Source organism: Vicugna pacos, chromosome 9, assembly GCF_048564905.1.
Source record: "Vicugna pacos chromosome 9, VicPac4, whole genome shotgun sequence".
In the NCBI taxonomy this organism is placed as follows: Eukaryota; Metazoa; Chordata; class Mammalia; order Artiodactyla; family Camelidae; genus Vicugna; species Vicugna pacos.
The window spans coordinates 62,982,501-63,005,435 of NC_132995.1; the positions used below are offsets into that span (position 1 = coordinate 62,982,501).

The 22,935-nt window shown below is 38.9% G+C and overlaps 1 protein-coding gene across 1 annotated transcript in view; it reads right to left on the reverse strand.

Moving 5' to 3' along the window:
• Positions 1 to 683: 683 nt before the first annotated feature.
• Positions 684 to 22,935, reverse strand: part of AHCYL1 (adenosylhomocysteinase like 1) — a 36,971-nt gene continuing 14,719 nt past the window's right edge. Inside the window, exons 2-17 of the mRNA XM_006197424.4 lie at positions 14,665 to 14,776; positions 12,300 to 12,443; positions 11,180 to 11,280; positions 10,662 to 10,764; positions 9,398 to 9,492; positions 8,718 to 8,824; positions 7,785 to 7,901; positions 7,477 to 7,540; positions 6,584 to 6,672; positions 6,145 to 6,215; positions 5,675 to 5,769; positions 5,491 to 5,589; positions 5,009 to 5,077; positions 4,493 to 4,571; positions 3,227 to 3,347; positions 684 to 2,702 (exon numbers count right to left, since the gene is read on the reverse strand). Coding sequence (XP_006197486.2) covers positions 2,696 to 2,702; positions 3,227 to 3,347; positions 4,493 to 4,571; positions 5,009 to 5,077; positions 5,491 to 5,589; positions 5,675 to 5,769; positions 6,145 to 6,215; positions 6,584 to 6,672; positions 7,477 to 7,540; positions 7,785 to 7,901; positions 8,718 to 8,824; positions 9,398 to 9,492; positions 10,662 to 10,764; positions 11,180 to 11,280; positions 12,300 to 12,443; positions 14,665 to 14,776 — 1,473 coding nt within the window. The 3' untranslated portion in view covers positions 684 to 2,695. The remainder of the gene's footprint in view (positions 2,703 to 3,226; positions 3,348 to 4,492; positions 4,572 to 5,008; positions 5,078 to 5,490; positions 5,590 to 5,674; positions 5,770 to 6,144; positions 6,216 to 6,583; positions 6,673 to 7,476; positions 7,541 to 7,784; positions 7,902 to 8,717; positions 8,825 to 9,397; positions 9,493 to 10,661; positions 10,765 to 11,179; positions 11,281 to 12,299; positions 12,444 to 14,664; positions 14,777 to 22,935) is intronic.

Below are 22,935 nucleotides of genomic sequence, written 5' to 3' on the forward strand. Positions count from 1 at the left end.
ATTCTTTATATTCAAATATTTAACTTTGAGATATTTTCCCATCTACCATAACAGATAACTTAATAAACTGTAAAGTTATCAAATAGATTTATGAGGCAGCTAAAAAAAATGTTTAAATCACTAATTCGGCAATGTGAAATTTATCTTAAATTTGGATTTATATGCATGGATAATAAAGCTTCAGAGAATCAAAAACACTCATTTTACCGGTCTACACTGAAAATATCAACATTGGTTGGGATCAATTTAACAAAACAGACAAGGTATTACTTTTGAGCAATATTAACAGATACATTGTTAAATGAGATAACATGAAGACAAATTCAGAGATGAATACAGGTGTAAGAGGGGGTTGAAGCTTACATAACTTTGAAGGCATTTTTTTCCTAAGGTACAGGGTCTTATAAGAGGATTATGTAAGTGAGGGGCCCTGAAGATTAAATAGCAAGTCACTTCTTGAAGGAATTTAGAGTGAAAGTGCCTAGGCCCAATGCTTGACACCGAGGAGGCATACAAAACTTAAGATGTTACTGAAGAACACTGTATCCAGCCTGTTCCTCTACATATTAGGTCCACAACAAATCTCTATTAGATACTGCTGACTGGCCCATGACCTGTCCCATCTTAGGAAACAGGTTGTAATGAAGTTTTGCTGTTCAATCAAGAATGACACAGGCTTCCAATAAAGTCTTATTATTTTAATTGACTTTAATGATTATTGCTCATCTGCAAGGATTAATATTGCATTCAATAAAAATCATTCAATACAAAATAAACTTGTTCCTCCCAAGTTGCTCTCCACACGCTCCCTCTGATGCCAGACATTTCCCAGTGTCATTTGTTACATGGCTTGACAGAGATGGAGCCCTAACCTAGTATTCCTATGGACACAGTAATAGAAAAGGGAGTAGGGGCAGGTCAGGGGGCAGCAGGACCTGGGCCCCTTCCCTCAAACAGAGCTGACGCCATGGATACCACTGTTTGCCAGGTTACCTTTCCTAAAGGATGTGGTGTTCTGATTGGCTGGTTAAATACCCCGGGAAAAAGGGCCTGAACCGTTAGCATCTAAGAGAAGAAAGCATGGTCACATCGACAAGGACTGGGAAGGGGCTGGGTGGGGAGAGGAAAGGGAAAAAATTTTGGCAAGATCACTGTCTCCTGCTAGAAGTCACAGAGTGAAAAGCTTTCCTTCCTTATATTCCTGTTTTAATGCCTGTCTCTCTGATCACTGGCAACAGGGAAATGAAGATTTCTAGTATCTAGCACTAATGTCCACCCCAGCTTTGAAGGACCACAAGCTAGAAGAAGTTGAGGATTTAGAATCCTGGATAATTATACACTTAAAGCTCATGAGCATCAAGCTCATCTGACCATGCAGAAATGCTGGTAAGCAGGGTGCATGGCATGGGAATACATCTCTGAGAGAACCTCTCTGAGGATTCTTTCAGAGTGTGAGCCAGGAGATACTGATTACTTTCTCTACGCACAAACTGCCTTTTAATATCTTAGTTCAAAAACTTTCTGTGACACGTGTCAATCAAAAGTGGTACCGCTTCTGTAACACTAATGTTCTATGGGGCCTAAAGTCCCAGGCAAGTTATATGGAGCTAATTTCTCTCACCCTGGCACAATTTATACTTCCTCCTCCCATCCACATCTTCCTCCCTTTAAATATTTTAAACTGCAGAAGCACAGCTGACCAGAAATCTGCTCTTGAAGGATAAATCCTAAAGATAGAGCTCAGTGCTTTATACTGAGTAATGGCTCAAGAAATTTGCTTTCAGCCCAAGCTGTATGGGGCAGAGCTGATAAAATTTGCTATTATGGCCCCAGTTTATTAATGCTATAAACTATGGGCTAGAAACAGAGAAATAATCAGAGTTTGAGATCAGCATGTCTCTAGACTCAACTCTGTATTTTTAGCTCCAAAAGTTCAAAAGATAAACTGATAACTAACCACCCAACCAGCTTCTCAGTATTAAGACTAAACATTTTTCTTTCTTTCTTTTTTAAATACAACAAATAAATGCTAGGGGACAAAATTCAACTTAATAGATTGCAGTCTGGTTAAAAACCTGAAAAATGAGGTCTGGTGGGAGTGAAGGAGGGGCTGTACTAAATTCAAGTGGGCCTACTGGACCTTAACAAGCAACACTCACTAGTACACATCTCTGAACCAAACATACCACCTTTACACAGGAAACAGGGCGTGGAGCATCTAGGGGAAATTAACATGCACCACCTACAACTAACCTACCTGACTGGTAGGTACCATCCCTGCTCCTCTGAAGAAGTGAAAGAACACTGATTTCAGCAGCTAAGAAATGGGCTCTTTTAAGGCAATTTAGACATTGCAGATTGTTCCACATAGAAGGTACCTTAGCATTTCCTGTTAATAAGGTACCCAATTAAGACTATATCGTCCCCAGAAATGGTAAAGAAAGAGTCACCTTTCTGGGCTGGGAGAGTAAAATCCTTCTTTAGTGACTAGGGTGAGAAACCTTGAATTTCAGTTTCATCTAAAGAGCCATGAAGCAAGTTCCTGTGTGAAGAACTTGGATAATGAGATGAAGAAACAAGAAAGAAATTATAGGAAAAAAGAAATCAAGAGGAAAGGAATAAGAAGAAATTAAAAGTTATCTTAAAAAATATTTCTTTTAGAGTCATGTGGACTGGTCCTTGGTAATATGGTCCATTAGTATCTGTAAAGAAAGAGATTGATCGGTTAGCACTTGTGTCCTCCACATGAGAATTCTAAGAGAAGAATCAGAAACAGAGAACACTCTCCAGGGTCCTTCCCCTGCCCAGGCTGGGGACTGTTGTAGCCATTTCCTCAGGATCCTTTCTCCCTGTGCATCCACAGGGCTTCCAACAACGCCACCTCTAGCTTTACCTCCTGCTCTCTAATAATATAAGTCAGTGGTTTTCGACCCTAACAATACATTAGAATAATCTGGGGAAGTTTCACAAAATAACCCCGGGCCCCATTCTAGACTAACTGTTCCAGAATCTCTGGGGGTGAGGCTCAAGCTTCAAAATCTTAGAAAACACTTATTTTCTTTACATCTACTACTAGATAAACAATTTCTCTGTCTACCCTGTTAGTTTGGGCAGAGTTCTTATACTCTGTAAAAAAATCACCTATAACACTATTTAAGAAGGCTAGCTAGCCTGCATGGCTTAATACTGGGGAAAAGAGCTTTTCATTTGCTTTCCCCTAGATTACCTGTAATAATTGGGTTTGAATGGCCCATTTTTGTTGAGTCCCAGATATTTTGCTTGGTCATCTGTCAGTTCTGTCAGGTGGGCGTCAAATGATGGCAGGTGCAAGCTGGCAACGTACTCATCTAGGAAGAACAAAGCGGCAGGGGAGCAGACTCCATTTCAAATATGCCTCTCACGGCATAACCTCCCCTATTTTCATTTGAAGCTTTTTGAGAAAGAGGAAAAGGGGTGGAACAACTTTGAAAGAATCTACAACTTGAAATATTTGCTTAATTTAAAAAACCCTCAAAGTTGTCTTTGAGTTATTTCTCTCAGTACATCCAGAGTGCATTTAGAAAGCCATGTGCCGGGGTGACAAATTGGGGCAGACTGGTATCTCCCCATTCTTCTCTGGCAAAGTTTTGGGTTCACCTCAATGGCCAACATACCATGTATCATGTACTATTCTCACCGTCCTGCAGCAACTTCCTTAACTGAATTACAGTCAAATTATGAATCAAAGTGGATACCAGTAAGCTCAAAAGAGTTGAGCCATTAACATTTATTTAGGATACGATCCATAAAGACCTCAAATCTTAGGATCATGGATTTCTAAGGCAGCTGGCACAAATGTATTAGTTTCCTATAGATAAGCTTCCTGGGCTTTTACTTTTATGAATATGAATAGCTAATAATAACAATAAAACAATCTGAGGTAAACTGCTGGAAGGGACAAGAGAAAGAAGTCTTTTAGCTTTAAGAGGACAGGAATTTGGGCCAACCAATGAGAGATGGGAGGCTGGCACCATTATTCAGAGAGGTAAAGAACTAAAGATGATGTATTATGTCACATGAACACAACACAACTGACCACTGGAATGACAGGCGATTGTTTGCCTATCTCATAGAAGATGGACAATAAAACCTGTGTTTGTTTCTGTTTCTCTTATTTTGGTCCCTGGCTGTAATCAGTAGTAATAAGTTTACTGAACTTTAAAAAGTTACTCAGAGTAAGAGCATTTATCCTAAACCATTGTGTTAAAGCACTTTTACTCATCAGCTGTAATTCTTACTCTAATTTTGCAATATATGTAGCATTATTCTCACTTAACTGATAAAGAAACTGAGGCTCATGGAGATCAGAACTTGTCCCGAGGTTCAAAACCCACTAAGTGGTAGAATAGGGATCAGAACTCTGACTCTAAATCCAATGCTTTTCATGATCTTCATTTTACCAAACCATGTACCAGTCTGGGGATAAATATAGGTTTCTACTGTTTTCACTCACCCATTTTCTTAGGGAGCAAGTACACATCCTGTTTGTACCGTCCCTCAGGTGCATTATAGAGTTCTATCAGTGCCAAAGCCTAAGACGGGAAAAGAGAATCAGAAAACACAAAAACACTTCTTAGGGATATTAAAATAAAAGTAGATTTAACAAGGTCTTGGGGTTAATACTCAGTGACGTACTATAGTGACAGCACCCAGGACTCAGACTGTAATAAATACCAGCACACATCATAAGAAAATTTGCTGGTGTTTTTGTTTAGTTTCTGATAAGAGAATACACTAACTACAGCTAAGCTGGAACACTATATTCTCAATCAAAACAGCCAACTCAAAGGCACACAAACACTGACTCTGAATAATGATTATTTTCTATACTTAAGAAAGCCTAAATTTCGACAACTTGTGACTTGAAGAAAACACATTGATAAGAACATAGGAGGACCGCTGGTTCCACTCTCATTGGAACCATTTCCACTAATCTCAGTGCAGGCTATGCAGGCATTTTGTCACATACCTGTGTTGTAGCTGTGATGGACAGAACAAAGGTGGGAACTGTGGAGCAGCTCAGATTGAGCAGACGACCCTGAAAAGTTGAAACAAGACACTGGGATGAGCTGTGTTATCCCTCTGTCTCAGATTCCAATGCCGCAGGTCCAGCAAGTGCAGGGAAGGACTTTATACCCCTCCAGACTCAGCTGGTAGAGGAAGAATTACAGTTCCAGATCAGGACTCCAGGTTTTATCTTAGTTTCTGCAAGTCCATCTGAGTCTGACAAGCTGGAGAGTCAGCTGTGGTCCAGAAGTAGTATGTTACTTAGTAAAAAGTAAGTATTTTTTAAGTGATTCTATTTTGGGGACCAGACCATTTGAGAAATATACCAATATCCAAAGGCAGGTACAGGGAAACACAGGCAGAATATTTTTCCCCTACCACCCCTCCCTAATGGCTCTAAGCACACTGCTTGTGCTGCACGGCCCGAACCCTGTGTGTGTGCACCTCTGCCAGAAGGACGACGCGTTTGCCATCTGGCCAGATGACATGATCCACCTGAGAACGCACTCGCTCCCATGTCAGCTCCGGAGTGCGGAGGCTGGTCTGAAAAGAAGAGAGCACAGGGGACTGGCTATAACAGAAGGAAGAGAAAAAAGGCCTAGCAACACATCAGTAAGAGAAGCCTTACCACATCAATTTCTGTGTTGGAGTGGCCCATATTGCATACGATGCAACTGTTTTTCATGCGGTCCAAATGCTCCCGTGTCACTACATTCTTATTTCCTAAAAGTAAAGGAGAGTGACTGAGGAAAGAGATCCTGTGGGACAAAGATACTGACTGGCTTTCAGTTAGAATATGGGAGAGAGGAGGTTTGCTGGCATCAAAAAGCATGTATACATCTTAAGGAAGGAAATGTGCATTGCATAACCGCTCTTTAGGCTCAGTTCTTCAGTTTTAAGATTGAGCAGTATATAAAGCCATCGAGGAAAAAGGCTCTTCTGAAAAATATGTTAAGGCTCTGACAGCTTACTCTAGTTCTCAGTCTTTTACACAGAACAAAGGTCTTACCTACTTTATATGAAAGCCTATTAGACCATTCTGAAGATTTAACCTCAGAGTTAACACTCCTCTGCGTACACCAAAGCGCTGATACTAACCTGTACAAGTTATCACGACATCAACTTGCCGGATGACTTCATTTAGCTTTACCACCCTGAACCCATCCATGCTGGAAGAAAAGGAAGAAACACTATGAGCGAAAAAAAAAGGAGGCAGTGGGACAGAAGCTGGTCACAAAATGAGACAACTAAACTCCTTTCTAAAAAAGTCAGATCCAGTGTTACCTCACTGGGATGACAAGTGACCAGCTGTGCTAAACTATACACACACTGGCCTCTTCAGACTCCCCAAGATTCCATCCAGGAAGGGAAAATACCAAGAAGCTCTAGGAGTGCCCTAGGATTATAATGGAGGGAACAGAGCAATCCTAGTCTCCTTTGAGATTTCTGCAAAGAATAGTTAATATAATCAATCATGAATGCCCAGAAACATAAAATACCTGGAGTGAATCTAATTGTATTACCACTCTGTTCTTACCAGGCTTGCAGAGCACAGATGGGGTCAATTTCTGTGATATAGACAATTGCTCCAAGAGCCTTGAGAGCAGCACAACAGCCCTTTCCCACCTGCAGAGCATAAGAAAGAAGTCAGGTCCACTAAGGCATGGGTATTTGGGCAGGCAGGCTCTTTGGGAGATTGGAATTAACCTCCCTAAAATCATCAACCATCTAGCTAAAATCCTTGCAAGGATGCTCCAACCCAACAGAGGAGAAACAGATCCTGTTATGTTGTAACCCTTAGTCAGAGGAGTGATCTAGCAGACATTTCATATTTCATAGCAAGGGCTGGAGCTTGGGATAGTAAAAGAGATCACGGAGGTAAGTGTTACTATTAGGGAAACAGGACCAAAGAAGAGCAACTGTAACATCTAGTTTCTTATTCCAGGAAAACCTGGTAACTCTCATTTGTGAAGAATCTAATACATGGACAGCCTAGGAGCTCAGGAACTTCTGTGGGTCATTGTTGATGACAATAAATAAAATCTCTTGCTACCTATTTTAGTTTAGAGATAATAAACTATATGCTACTTCAGATTCTATCCTTCACTCCATTGCAAGTCACTCGTGGAGCTAAAAGGCTACATATCTACTTGAATTAAGCCTCATAAAAGATTACTGTTATTACTGGGGGAAATGATGCCAACATTCCATTCCAAAAGAAAAGTGGTGAAATCTGAAAACTCAATTCATTTTATATGTCTCTATTCATAAATCTGAATAAAGGACATTTGCTATTATTTTCAAATACTTTTATGTAGAAGCATATTTTAAACCGTGCATCAGTGACTCCACACTGACAGCACAAGACCCATTCACTCAACATTTCTAATAAGTCCATGAAAACTCAGACACTGAGGCCCAGCTATTTACCTCACCATAGCCACACACCACCACTTGTTTTCCACCAAACATCACATCTGTGGTCCTCTTCAGGCTGTGAAAACAGACAAGGGCTCAACTCAAACATTATTAGCTCAAACACAGTCCCTCTGAAAATTAAGTGTGGGGCAATGCCCCCTAACTGGAAGTTGGCTGGGCTCAGTATGAGACAGAACCCCTCTAACAAACTTTTAACGCCAAAGGAAGACCAGGGACAAAACTGAGTGATATCACACTAACACTACAACCCAACCCAAATTTACCCCTATAAATTTGAATAACTATACATTTCAACCTACCCATCCAAAATGGATTCTCGGCAGCAGTACAAGTTGTCAAACTTCTGTTTGGTAACAGAATCATTGACGTTCATGGCTGGAACACAGAGCTTCCCAGCTTTGGAGAGCTGATATAGCCTAAAGGGAGAAGAAGTCACAAAAACAAACAAAACCAAAATCAGCTGGTAAAACATAGTAACTGGCAAAGTCTGCCTAATTCTCTTCAAGCTCCGTGCTGCCCTCCCCAGTTTTATTTATTACCCAAGAATACTAGTAAACAAATTGTTTCCTTGTTATCCCTCCTTACTTCTTTTCATTTCTCCTCCCCTCCCCCCTTCCCTTTTTTTGGAAGAAAAAAAAAAACTTTCAATTGAAGAAATTTACTCCTCTTCCATAAAAGGGGATATATTTCCTTAGATCAGCATTTTCTCAATCTTTAAAAAAACCCATGCCTACTTCTGATAAACAAAGATTATCAATGATTCTGATATGGTTCCGCGTGTGTGTGTATTTAAGCATATGCAATGTGCCCCCAAATGAGAAACACTCTCTCAGTCATCTTTTAGGTATTCCAACAAGCAAAGAATATTTAGCCCACTTTTACTTTTTGTTGTGTGTATAACATAGTTTTACAATAGACTTTTTTCATATTTCAAATATAAAATTATAGTACAAAGTTGAATACAGTTTTCAAGATATACTCATTCCCCTACCTCCCAATACTGATTGAGAATCACAGTGGAATAAATGGGAGAGAAAAATGTGTGAACTAGAACCTGAAATGACTTCCTTTTAGAGTCTCCTTGATTTTTCAAAGGTAAAAATTTGCAAGTTTTATCTAATGAAAATACTCCCATTTAGTTACAAGCCTGAAACACAGCCCTACAGCCTAAGAGAGACCAGAAGAATTTGCTGAGGCAGGGACACAAGGGCAGCTACTCCAGAATCTGTTACCTGTGAACACCAGTCACGCTCTCTTCCACAATGCCTCGGATCTTCTTAAACACGTTTGGATACTTCTTATAAACCCAGTGGGTTAAGTCTCCCCCATCATCCAGGATCTACAGAACAGCCAGAAGACTTCTATGGGCATTCAGGCTGCTAGAGCTGGGGGGAACTGTGAACCCACTTTCCGTACTAGTAAGAGAGCCCTGTATGTTTTGGAAGAGCACTCCTGAGAGCTCCTTAGAGCAGGTTTAGACAGCGGAAACACAGTTAAATTTGTTGGTGTAAAATGGTTAAATGGATTCCTAAGTTTGTTCTAGGCTATAGTGAAAAGAGTAGTAGGCTTATCACAGACTCATTTTTACTCTAGAGCCTTGAAATATACAGGCCCTTTGAATGCAAAAGGAGAGCTGGGGCAGGAAAGAAACCAGAATTCTACTCCAAAGATGTACCATATTATTTTCTTCTATTTCTTTCTGCTGTGTTTGAGCCACATGTGTTCAGTTGGTCTTACCCTTCCCCCGCCTTTCCATTCAGTACTCAGACCTATTCTGGATAGGTATCAAGCTAAACACTTTGGCAACAAAATGCTTAAGACCAAACATCCAAAACACTTAGGGAACCATGCTTTGAGGGAAAAAAGGAAAGAAATCCATTGTCAAACGTGTGGGATAAATACGCATTATTACCATGTTGGCTTGCCACCCATCCATGTTCACACAGCGGTCAATACACCACCAGAAGTCATCTTCCGACTCGCCCTTCCAAGCAAACACTGCAACTCCTGCAGAGATAGAAACAAATCAGTGGATTCCTCCTTTGGGGAGTGTCCTATACCAATATTAGTCTTTGAAATCCAGGTGAAGAGAAAAAAGTTACAGATATTATTCTGGAAAGGAAATTTAGGAAGGGCAAAAAGTCAAAAGAGCACCTTTAGTTCAGAAAATGGTTAAGAATTTAAGGGATTTTTGTTTTTCAAAGTATTCTGGAACCTTAAAAATGTTATTCTCTTTGGCCAATTTTATACCTGGAACTGTATCCTAAGGAGATAAAGTGAAGTGGAAATCAAGACAAAGCTATTCACTGGAACATTATTTATATTAGCAAGTATCTTGAAATAACCTAAAATGTTTAACAATAGGAAAACAGTCAAGAAAAATCACATGGCTATATGAGTATTATTAATGATGCTGTCAAAGTTTTCAGTGACAAGGAGAAAACTACTTCTGAAAATTTTGTTATTTAGGTTATAAAATTGTATACATACTGAGATTTCACCTCTGTAAAAGCTGAATACAAAAAAGGAAAAATATGTCAAATATTATCTCTGTGTAGCAAGATTATGGATTTTTGAGGGGGAACGTCAAATTTTCTGCAACATATACTAGAAAAGAGTAAACAACAAAAGTACTACACAGTTGCTATCTGAGGATCACAGGAAAATGGGAGATCCTTAAAGAAACTTGAGTGACTTTCTTCTGAACATTTAACAATAAAATTTGCTTATGTTGAATTGAACTCTTAAGTGGTCCATATATTTTCAATGCAATACTGAATATCAAATTATCTAATCAACTAACAAATAGAAGGTACTTCTTATTTCTCTTCTCTCAAAAGTGATGAAACTTTTGTGAAAGGAGACCAGTTGAGCTCAGACATAAATAGCTCACATAGTTTAAAGTTCAAAGTTCTTTCTTGTTCATTTAATATTAGAATCGGGCATTTCCCCATGTATTAGATTCTTTTCAAGATCATTTAAAATAACTATATAATATTCCAGTATTGATATGGACCTTTATTTTATTATTCATTTTCTTCCTGTTGATATTTTTATTACCCTCCATATTTTATAGCCCACAGACATAAATGACGCTGTAAAGACAATTCTGATATGTAAAAATTATGTTTAGATAATTACTTTGAGGCAAAGTTGGTGAAAAAAACTGAACTTACCGGCCTCAGCCAGTGCTGCAGCCACTTCATTTTGAGTGGAGTAGATGTTGCAGGCAGACCAGCGGCACTGAGCCCCCAGGGCACAGAGTGTCTCAATCAACACCTATATAGATGTATAGGAAGACAGGGTGAGAAAGGGAGGGCCAGACAGGAGTGGCATATAAAAGAACAACACCCAGTAACTCAGCAGCAACAGGTAGTACACTAGGACATTACAAAAGGGTGTAATCCACTAGTTAGCACATTAGTATCTAACTTTACCCAAAAGATATGTTTCTAAAAGTCTTAACATTTTTATAACAATTATATTTTTGCAAATCTAGATCTAAGTCAGGTTTGCTAAAAGCAGGTTATATCTATACAAACAAAGTAGAAAACTCCATTATTGTGTAACTGACAAGTTTCACCTAATAGTTAGCATTTGTAGGTTGGATAGATTGGCAAGGGAAAAAAAAGTTAAAAAAAAGTTTTTTTCCCTCTTCATCAGAAGTCCATCTCTTTTCCCCCAACAAACTCACCGCTGTCTGGGCTGTGATGTGTGTACAGCCCACTATTTTAGCACCAGCCAAGGGCTTCTCCCCCTGAGCACGTTTCCTGAGTGAAATCAGAGCAGACATGTCTGTGAAAGAACAGAGGATTTGAGCTAGGTCTGCACTAGCAATGCCATTAATTCCTGCCCCTGCAACATCTAGGGCTGGTCTAATATTTTAAGATACGGTGAGATAAGGTAGAAAAACTCTAAGCATATTTCTCTTGTGACTGGCAGCTTCAACAGGCAGAACCACAGCAGGGAGTTGTCATCTAATCATTTGGAATTACTCTCTTCTTCTATGGTTTCAGACTTATATTTAGATGGCTTACATGTAGTTAAATTCTCAAAAATGATCACAATGGAGGGTGAGTCTCATCATTCATTTGGGAGAAGAGTTCAGCAGTCATGGCATTGGCTAATGGACTCCTATGTACTACAATCATCAGACCAGGAAGAAAGACTTCACCTCAGCAGAAGCCACTTGCTTCTGTTTTTCTATGCTATCTAATTCTATTCTGTCAGTCTGTTTGATTTCTGTACTCCCTGCCAGTAGAGCGCCTTCAATGTGAAAGCAACAACAGAGCAAAGAAATCTTATTGGGAGTGGGGCTGGGTAAAGAAACCAGTATTTAACTTATTGTTATTGTCAGTCACTTTTACTCCTGCTCCAGCAGAGGGTGCTCAGGATCAAAGACCACGTGAGTCCCTAGGTCACCACATCCTTAGCTGAAAATCCTCCTACATTTGCAGCTTCTGGGAAATCTGGGTCTCTGCTATTGTGGTAGGATCCCACAGAACTAACCACTGTGTAGTGACCCAAGACTTGCTGACTCCGCAAGCAGATCTTTGAATATAGTGTCTTGAGGGAGGAAAAGAGAAACCACTCTGTGTAATTACCACATGCTGAGAACAGGAAGCAGGGAGAACAAGAGCAAGAATCCTGAGGCCCAAGCTCCATACAGACAGATCTGTTTTTATATAAATGTCCAGGATACTGGATTTTCCCAGGAGACTTTCAAGTTAGCTTTCAAGTCTTGAGTTGTTTCTGGATTCTGGATGACCAACGAGTGGGTTGCTTCTGGTCCCCTACCCACCCCCTTTCTTTACCTTGCTCTGCAATCTCAATCTCCCGGCGTCCAAATTCTGCCTGCTTGATATTCTTCACACAGAAGTTGCTACTGCCCTTGGAGTTGGTTTGCTGCTTTTCTCGGGGGGAAACCTCATCATCAGAGCTATCTGTGTAGGACGCAGCTAGAGCCGGGAAAGAAAGAAATGAGGATAGAAAAACCTCAGTGGGCTCAACTCCACAGAGTGCAGTCTCTAAGGGACTCTTTAAAGTGAACACTCTTAATTGGAACCACCTTTTATGTCACTCTCTGTTCTACTCCTCCAGGGTCTAATAGATGGTACGAATGAAACCTATGTAGATTTTTCAATGTTGTAGGCCTCTTACATACCCTGAGGACACTTCGCCATTAGTGCCTGTGATAAGGAGCTATTGATTCCAATGCTACGCCAGCTCAAGTGAATCCCTGATAATATGGGTACTTGGTCCCAACCTGAATTGGAACCAGAAATGGCAAAAATAAAATAATAATTTAGGGCATATAAGAGATGCTATTTCTATAGATTACTGGTTCTCAAACTTTGCATCTATCAGAATCACATGGAAGGTTTGTTGGAATACACATAAGCTAGGCCCCAATGCCAGAAATTCCCACTCAGCAGGTCTCAGGTGGGACCCAAGAATTAGCATTTCTAACAAGTTCCCAAGTGTTGCTGATCTTGCTGTTTAGAAGACCATACTTTGACAACCATTAATGTATAAATGGATAAAAGCAGTAAGATGATCTTATAAAATCTTACAGATTTTACACTAGGTTATATTCAAGAACAGAGAGAAATGACATAAAAGGTGAGCAGCTTCTATTAACAGTCCTGAGATCACTCAAGATGTTCAACTTTAAAAAGTAGCTTTACAAAAGGCTAAAAATGTCCTTTCAGATAGATATGCAGGAGGACATATAACAATCACTCCTTATCTCACAAATCACTTCTTTTCTCCCTAATCAAATATCTTCTTGATTACCATCTCTGCCATCATCAGGTCTCTCTCACTGACTTCCATGCACACACCCTCCTTCTATCTAGCTAACACAAATAATACCAAAGGTTATCTACCCCACTAGGAAAATTTACCTGTCACCATGCTTTCGAGAAATGCTCTAATAGGTTTCCATAATACATGGCCATCAAGATCTTTGAAGACTTCCTTAAAGCTTTCTTCACTCATCCCATCTTCCTTCCTCTTATAACTCAATCTTTCGAAATTTTTTCTTTCTTAGCTATAATTAGCTTGTCAACTAACAACATTTTTGTATCTGTCATTCCAAAACATCTTTTCATTTACGATAGTCCTTAGGTTTGAAATCTTTTCTTGCTCACGTATCAACAGTAAGTCTGAATATTCATTTATTTCAGTGCTTAACCATGTATACCACCATTTGCACTTGTCTGCCTACCCTTTCCATACTGGGTTATCAGTGGCACAGGACAGAGAAGTTGTTTTTAAAAACTATTTAGTTTTTTTTTTTTAAAAGTCCTTGTATCTCAAGCTCAGTTCATTCTGGCAAAAGAGGATAAATAGCTTTTAGTAAAAATCCCTTTACTGACATTAATAGCTATCTATGACCTTGGGCAAGCCTTTTAATCTTTTAACAATGTTTCCTCAGTTGAACAATGAGGGGGTTGGATTAGACGCCCCGTTTCCTCCAGTACTCAAACCCTAAAATTCTGTACCCTTTTCCATGTTTTCTAATACCCCCTCTAAAGTTGAGAAGGGCACAATTCAGATCAGGAAAAAAGACTACTTATATAGGGTTAAGATAGGAGAGGAGAACTAAAAAGAAACAGCTGGAGCCACATTAGTTTGACACTTCCCCACTGCAAAGGTTAACAGGGCAGGATACTTCAACCAAAAGGGCAACCTAGTAAACAAAAGGAGCCAAATACTAATTTTTATTGTGCCAATATAAGCAGTCTTAAAGGCAAGAAAGAAAAAGAGATGGCAGGGTATATCTTACACAAAGAAATCAGAAATTATGCTTCCAAAGAACACCTCTTTTCCAAGGCCAGTTCTGTCAGCCAAAATACCACTGATTCTCTCCCTTTGCAATCTGGGTGGAGAAACGTGGGAATGGGAATTGGCCCAGTACTACCAACCAGGCACTGGCCACAGACCACGCACAGAGATCATCAGGGGAGGAAAGTCTCGATGACAAGTTTCTCCGGCTACCAACCTGGCTGGGAACATTCCCATTGCCCAACCACTAGTTTTCAGCTTTCAGCACAAAGATGGGCGGTCCTGATATATTTTCAGATTCTAGATAAGTGAAGAAAACTGGGTAGAGAGCTAGGTCAAGGCTCTGGAACAAGGAAGAGAGATCGAAGAGATTATGAAGGCCACACCTACCAGAACTGTAGCTGTCAGTGGAGGACTGAGAGATAGAGCGAGACAAAGATCGCCGGCCAGTCTTGGTAGGGAATTTGGTGAACTCCTGCATGTCATCAGCAAACTGGATTTGCTATAAGAGAAAGACAAAAAGTTGAAACTTACAACAAGGATTCTATGAAATGTTTCATTTTTAAAGGCCATACACTGTCTCCCCTAAAAGCTAATGCTGTCATGTAGCTCCTATTAAACCACCCACTTTTCCACCAGAAATGAAGATGGCAGAAGCTACTGACTCCTCCCAAAATGCCAATTCCTATCTCTTCCCAATGCTTTTGGCAGAATTTTGTCGGGAGAGGGGGACAAGAGAGAAAAATCTTAATACCCAACTTCTTTTAGCATCTAATTTCACAGGTCTTCTTTCCCACATTCCATAGTTTTCTTCCCCCTTACAACTTTGACACATTAAACTCTTTACCCTTCCTCCCAACTCTATCAAAAAGCAGGCATAATCTCTTAGTGCTTCTGCTTGTTTTTTATTTCAGAATATTCTCTTGTAGCACATTTTTATCCTGAAGTTAGCAGTGGTCTTGTTTTTTGAAAGAATTATGAAGAGATGCCTTAAATGGTGATGGGCACTGAGGTGCCAATAGTCAGAGTCCAATCACATCTATACTGTACAAAGCCAAGATGGTATCCCCAGAACCTTCCATATCCAGTAAAATATCAGAATATTCTAAAAAAATTTAAAAATATACACATCATAGTAATTCTAAATAATTAGGACTAATTTGAAGGAAGGAAAAAATAATGACTTGGAAACTCTGTATTAAAAACTTCCTTAAATGAAATAAAGCAGAACTAGTTACCTGCTGAAGGATACTTGAATACTGGCCTTAATAAATAGCAAGTAGCTTACAATTAACATTATTTATAGATAAGTTAATGGGCATTTCTAAAGTGTAGGAAAACACATTCTTCTATTAAGTGGTTTAAATCTACCTCCTGAACTCCTGTTTAAACTCTGATAAATCTTTTCTCTGAATATAAAATAAACCCCAACCTCCCATGAAAACAGAATGGTTTGATAATCTGAAACAATCTGACTGAATCTGAAAAGGTTCCCATGGAGAATCCATTAAACTAAGTTTTTAGCAAATATTTCTGGAAATGTGAACTCTTACAGATTAAAAATCTTCTCTCCATATTGCTAGCAACAGGGTCATAGGCATTTTGAAGCCAAGAACAGTAAACTGCCCATTAGTTACAGCTACAAAACATTCCCCTCCTCTGTCATATGTACCCTCCAGCTAGGGTAGCATCCGCTGGCAATGTAAGAATCAGGCTCAGATGTGCAGCCTAGGCACAGGCGGCTACTATGAACAAGGCTATTACTGAATTAGCAGGACTCTACAGTAATGAAGCAGAAACAAAGGAACACTTACGTTTCTACCAAGAATCAAAGCAGAGAATACTGATGCAATATTAGTCATAGATACTACTACTGGGTAGCAGGCCTGAAAGAAAAGCTTCAGTGTGCTTCCATTTAAAACCCACCTCGGCTCAACATCTGACAGGGCAAGTTTTTTTCTTTAGGTTGCTCTGTGAAATAAGGACGAGGCAGAGTCTACAGCCTGTTTTATTAAGTCTAAGGACGATCCTAAAGGCGTGGAAGGGAAAGAGCTACATATCCTGGCATCTAGACCAGGGCCTTGCACATAGAAAGTGTTCAATAATTACCTGTAGAATAAGTGAACCCTTCAAATTTCTTTCTTCTATAGGATCAAATCAATCGAATTTCAAAAATAAATAAGTAAATAATACTCAAGCTAAACCACATATACTGCACTGGAACTTGATTAACAAGTATCTTTATATATCCAAAGCAGCTTTTTAGTTTAGGTGTTCCAACTTTAACTTTAAATTGCTTAAATGTCAAAAACACAATGGCCTTTTAAAACAAAACAAAGCAAAAACAAAATCACTTATTTAAGTGGCCACAGGTCAGCATCTGCCCTTCTAGACAGGATTTCCCATTGCATGTTCACATGACTTCTGTAGTCAGCAAAGCTAGTTTTACTGAAGCGATTAATTCAGGACCAAGGTAATGACTTCCAATCCAATAAGCAGTTATTTTGGTGGCATGAAAAATACACTGTCAAGAGCCCATCAACACCTTTTAACATTCCCCAGAGGCAGCCCTTCCAACACCAGCCTCCTCGTTCTTAGCGTGGGCAGCCTATTTGGAAGCTGCTCTCCTCTAGCGGCTGTTACAATTCCCTCCCCTGTTCATCTTTTTCCAAAAGGTTCTAGGTATATTCCCGGACACCATTCACCTCGGGCCAGAAGGGAAGGGGAGGGAACTGCAGTTAACATTTGCAATTTTTTAAATAAAAAATATAGAGGCTGCTGTGTCAAGATAGAAATGTGTTTCTTTAGCAATCTAAGAACTAACACTCATAATCCTACGTTGTATTAATACAGCTCACTACTAGTCTAAAGCTTAACAAAATCTTTCCCATCTAAAAATATCAGTGTTGCAAGCAGCTTACTAATCACAGCAGTGCCTCATCTCTCAAATAATGAGTATGGTCCATATTTGAAGTGGGCACAGAAAGTTAACTTAGGCCATGACATGAATGTCATACATGTTGCTGTGTATTCTTGCAGCATTTTGAGACTCTTATGGCTTGTAAGTAAAATGATCCAGCTACACAAAGATGCACAATAACCTTGTCTTCTCTCCCACCCCAAAATACCTGCAGGAAGAGAAGCTGTATCAGCAACTGCTGATATGAAATGCAGCTTCTTTGCTAGTTTCCACCAGGCTATCCAGCTCCACTGGCTGTCTTCATAGCTAGCAGCTCTGTCTTCCCCTTGGTGAAGTACCTCCCAAGTGTTGTTCACCTTCACATTGTAAATAAAGGCAGTGTTGCCAAAAGCAATTTATAGATATCACAAGTTTTCTCTCTAGTGAAACCAGATCTCAATAACAGCCTTTTAACTGGGGTAGACTCACTGCATTTAAGCTAAACATGGTCATTTAGGTGAAAACATAATACAAAGAATGACTACAAAGTTGTTCTGTTTACATTACTTCCTTTTATCATGGTTTCTTCTAATCATTATTAAGTCTTAACTGGTATGTTTTCATGTTTCTTTAAATATAGGTCTGTTAGGAATGCCAGCTCTAAATATGATGTAGGACGGAGAAGAGGAGGAGGGGAAAGAAGATAACAACATAACTGAAGTCCCAAAAAGTATCTGAAAATCATAAAGTCCTATGTTAAAAACTATTCTGTGTTTGGACACTCACCACCCCATAAATGGCCTTACCCAAAACAAGCACACCAGTGTTCTATTCTTGAACTAATATCAATCACATCTGAGAAAGGTTAGAAGGTCAGATTGACCCATTCTCCAAATAGCACATCCAAATACAGAAGACTACTTGCTGTGCCTTAAAAACTCAATTAAATGTGAGGCCAATTTTACATGCTAACTATTTTAGAGCACTTCTCCAAATAGCTTAGTGGTACAACAGTTGACTCTTTTCTATGTGATACTGAGAATGGTTTAAAAAAAAACAGCTCTACTGAAGAAACAATTTGGGGTACGGTACTCCTACAACCTAGTGGTAAGTCTAGTGACAGTGAGCTGAAAGAACTGCTGTACAGAATTTAGCAAGAAAAAGGAATCATAGGCAACTGAAAACTATCATAAGACCCAGAGAAGAAAAACTGTTTTATACTATTTGTTTAGATACTCCTGATATTTTTTATCATTACAAGCTGAGAAGTTTACTTTCACAAACACATGATCTATCTGGTCAGATGTTAAACAGCTTAGTTACACTTCCTTCTCAGGTCCCACCCAATTTTGCCTTCTAGCTCCTGAATCAGGAAACTGATAGCCATCAGCATTCCACTATGACACTATATCCAACAGATGATGATCAAGATAATAGGCAAAGTATTATATTCTTCTAGTCAACACATTTGGTAGGTACTAACAAAGTACTCCAGTGATATTCTAAGAGCTATGAAAGGTAATATGGTCCTTTATATCTGTAGATATGTTTTGAATCACAGTGTAATGATAACACAAATGGCTTCATCACAGAATTTCACTGCTTCTTCAGGAACATGCTAAATGCTGTACTCTTCACAGACTTATCTGGATATTGTTTAACTTGGGCCTCCAAAAATCAGAGGTTAGTCTAGACATCTTACTAAATCTGTTATTTCACAACAGCTTTTAATTTCTTCAGAAAGTTTCCTCCTAAGGGTGAAGAACTAGGCTCAAAGGTAAAGAGCAATTACTAGGAAAACAGATCATTAAGCAAGCATAGCTTGGAAGTGATTACAGAGACACTGGTCCTCCTTATTGCTGAGGATTATTAGAAGGGCCCGTATTCCTCTTCTAGTACACTACTGATTTTCTGAGACATTCTCAAATTTATGCAATGTCCCACTATCTGTAGCATATTGTGTGTGCAATTTTTTCTATTTAAAAATTATGGTCACCCTATTTCCAAGCTAACACTTAGAAACTAAGCAAAAAAGTGACATCAGAAGCTAGAAATTTTAACAAATTCAGTTATTAATCCCTTCCAGGATTCCTACCACATCTTTTCTAATACCTCTTTCACACATCTTTTGGCTAATTTATTCTTTCTTCCACAGATTCTACTCTTACATGCTCTTTCTTCAGAGGAAAAGAAGAGAGTAAGGCTGTCAGCCTAAAGAGGTGCAAGACCTTTTCTTGATACTCACCACTGATCAGTCTGATTTCCATTTCAGATGAATCCAAAGAAACAGTTATCAATAAACACCAATTTCTTGGTACAAGAACTATAAAAGTCTGAATGTCTTTCAGACTTTCAATTAGGCAAGAGAACTATCCCAAAGATTGAAGGGCATCCCCTTTCCAACTTGTTGCCCTCAGATACACCACCTGAAAAGAGCTTATCTCAAAGGAATCGATCTCAGGCCAGAGTCAAATCCACAGCCACCTCCAGTCAAATCTTCTATTCCCCGGTGCAAAAACCAGTCTTCTGACACTCAGCAGGTTTGGGCTGCTCCCTGTCCTCCTTCCCTATCTCAAGTTTCCTAAGTTGTCAGTTTCCCCAGGTGGAGCCTGAGTTTCTAGAGGGAGGGAGTGGGCAAGCTGACTAATCACAGTACACATCTCCCTCCCCCACTCCACCCATCTCTCTCAACAGTAACAGGATATAACACACACATAGCGCTAGAATCTAATTCCACAGGCAGAAGAAACACTCCTTTTAAAATGGGACTCAACCTGATCTTTCTCCAATGTTGGCAGGAACCAGGGGTGAGGCAACACCAGGGCCCATACCACGGAGCCACTTAAATGGTGAGGAAGGAATATAAAGCTTGAAAAACTCTACCAAAGAATGGTTTTAGCCTTATCAGCTCCTCCTCCTCTCTTCATATCAGACAACGCACTCTGGCTTTCTATTATCTCCTAAAGTGCTCTAGTGGAAATGAGTGATCTGAGACTCCAACTGCCAACCAGAAGATGAAGAGGTTTAACAAATGGCAACAAGACAAAAGGCTTCCTAATCTTCTGAAAACCACAAACTGCAACAGAACATAAGCATCTGGGCTATGTTTCAATGCTTATTTAGCTAACTACCCGTCCAATTACCTGGCCTGTCTCTACTTCCCTCATCTTTAATCCACTTAACAATATTCTATGAAAACATGCCAGTCATTCTTCTTTTACTCCTGACATAGAATTATTATTAACTCTAGGATAAAAAAGTTTTTTTCTTTGTACAGGTGACTGAAGAAATCTAGGTTCCAGGAATATACCCATAACTTCAGTGATACACCAAAGTTCCTCCCACTGCACCCGCCCTGGCACTACTGTTACACTTTCTATATATTTTTCCAACTTTATTATGATCACTTTCAACATATAAAAAATTTGATAATATAATGAACATGTGTATACCCTCCACCTAGATTGAATCTTTCCATTTTCCATGTTAAGTTTCTCTCTCTATATATGCATACTTTCAAACAGTCCTGCAAAAAAGAAAAAAAAAAGTTGCAAATACAAAAATTCACAATAAATTCTTCAGAATGCATCTTCTAAGAACAAGGATATTCTCCTACAAAACCATGATATTATTATCATACTTGAGAGCATTAACAAAATTCTGTGTTATCAAATATCCAGTCTGTATTCAAACACTTAATTTTCTCAAGAATATCCTTCATGGTTGTAGACCCAACAGCCTCCACAACTCTTCCAACCCAGAATGGAATTAAGGTTCATTAAATGCATTTGACGATTAGGTTCCTTTAGTCTCTGCTAATTTAGAACAGTCCTCCTACTTTTTTTCCCGCCCTTGTGGTACTGACTCTTCTTCTCAGAGTCCAAGCCAACTGCTTTTATAGAATCTGCTATATTTTGAATTTTTCAGATTGTTTCCTTCCTGTAACCTGGAAGTTCGGTGAGTTTTGATTAGAAAGAGGCTAAAATTTGGCAAGAATATTTCATAATGATGTTATACACTTCTCTATTAGGGACACCAAACTGGACCCTTGGTTAAAGTGGTAACATTAGTCTTTGAAAGGTATATTTTCTCCATTGCAAGTAAAGGTTAATTTGTGGGGTGATACTTGTCAGCTTGTGAATGTCCTGTTCCCTAGTGACTTTACCATCTGTTCATAATATTTGCCTGAGCCAATTATATTGGGGAGGAGAGAATCATGATTTTTTTTCTATCATTCCTTCTACATATATTAGCTGGTGTTCTATCATAAAGAAAAGCTTGCCTTCTTTCTCTTTCACTCTTTTTTCTTCCTTACTCTTCATTCACATTTTTATTTATCCAATACGTTATACTCAATTACATGAGTGCACCGAGTGCTCCAATTGTCCCAAATTGGGCCAGTAGGAGCCTCTTTCAAGCTGTGATTCTTCTTTTGACACGATCTCATTTAAATGCTTCCTTTCCTTCTGATATAAGAAGCTACAACAGGCTCACCTTGTTCTTCCTGCACTTCAGACCTAGAATCAGTCATTTCTCCAAGGAGCCCTGATTTCTTTCACTGGGGAATGGTATTTAAAAACTAAAATCTGGGTATAAGGTGTGCTAGTTGCTATAAGAGATGTCAGTGCTTCTGGGTTATTCAGTAGAGAAACAAATCTTTTTGTTTTACTCATGGGTTCTTATTGATATTTCTATTTCAAATTTAACATTTTTTTAACTTTTAATTTTGCTATTTCTGTCTCTTTTCTCTTATGATGACAATCTCAGTCTCTAATAGCAACAAAATACTTACTTATTTGCTTTATAAAATATAAAATAATTTCAAAATTACAAGACTAATACTATTAACAATAAATTACACAGTGAACTGTATTTCACTGAAGTTCTTTTTGTCCTTAGAATGTATGTCACAAAGATGTATGGTCAAAGTACTGTTTCCTGGGTGATTGTAACCTTCCTAATATGTATTTAGGTTCATTTGTTTCTGTTTACAAGCAATTTCAGGGTTTCCTTTTTCCTGATTTTATTTTTTGACATATAAACATGACTCAAAAGTTTAAAAGGTAGACTCAAAGAAGTTTCATTTCCATTCCTATCCCTTAACTTTGTTCCACTCTCCCATTTTTATTGGTTCCTGGTTTATCTTTCTTATGTTCATTTTTGGAGGCAGAAAAAGCAAATATGTATTTATATTCATATTTTCCCTCTCTTCCTTCCTCAAAAGGTAGCATGGCAAAATACTCTGCACCTTTTTTTCTTCCACTTGGAAATCACTTTGCATTGGTTCACAGAGTATAAAAATCAATAATTCTTGAATGCTGGGAAAGATCGAGCCAGGTTACTACTGTTCACCTTATATGTTTGTAATAAAGTCATTAGCCTTAATTTGCAATCCTCTCTAAAGCCAATGTTGATTTTAAGTGAAGCTCACAAGGTATGCTGGGATGTTCTTTAAGATGGAAACTTTTCAACTGCTTACAAATTAGGTAAATCTGTATTCTCCAAACAAATTTCTATGAGAAGAAAAGTTAACACTGAAAGCAAGCCATCAGGGGACAGCTCCAAAAGGAAAACGAAGTCTGTGGCATTTTGGAAGGTGGCCACGTAAGCTGAGTAAATGCTATCTGTGTAATTTCTTAGCTTACCAAGAAGGAACAAGATTGCAGTTGTTATAAGAACAATTCGTCCTTCTTGATCTGGAAGTCTAGCTTAAGTAAAGTTGAAAGCCAGCTACATTTTACAAATTCAAACCCTCTTCATAT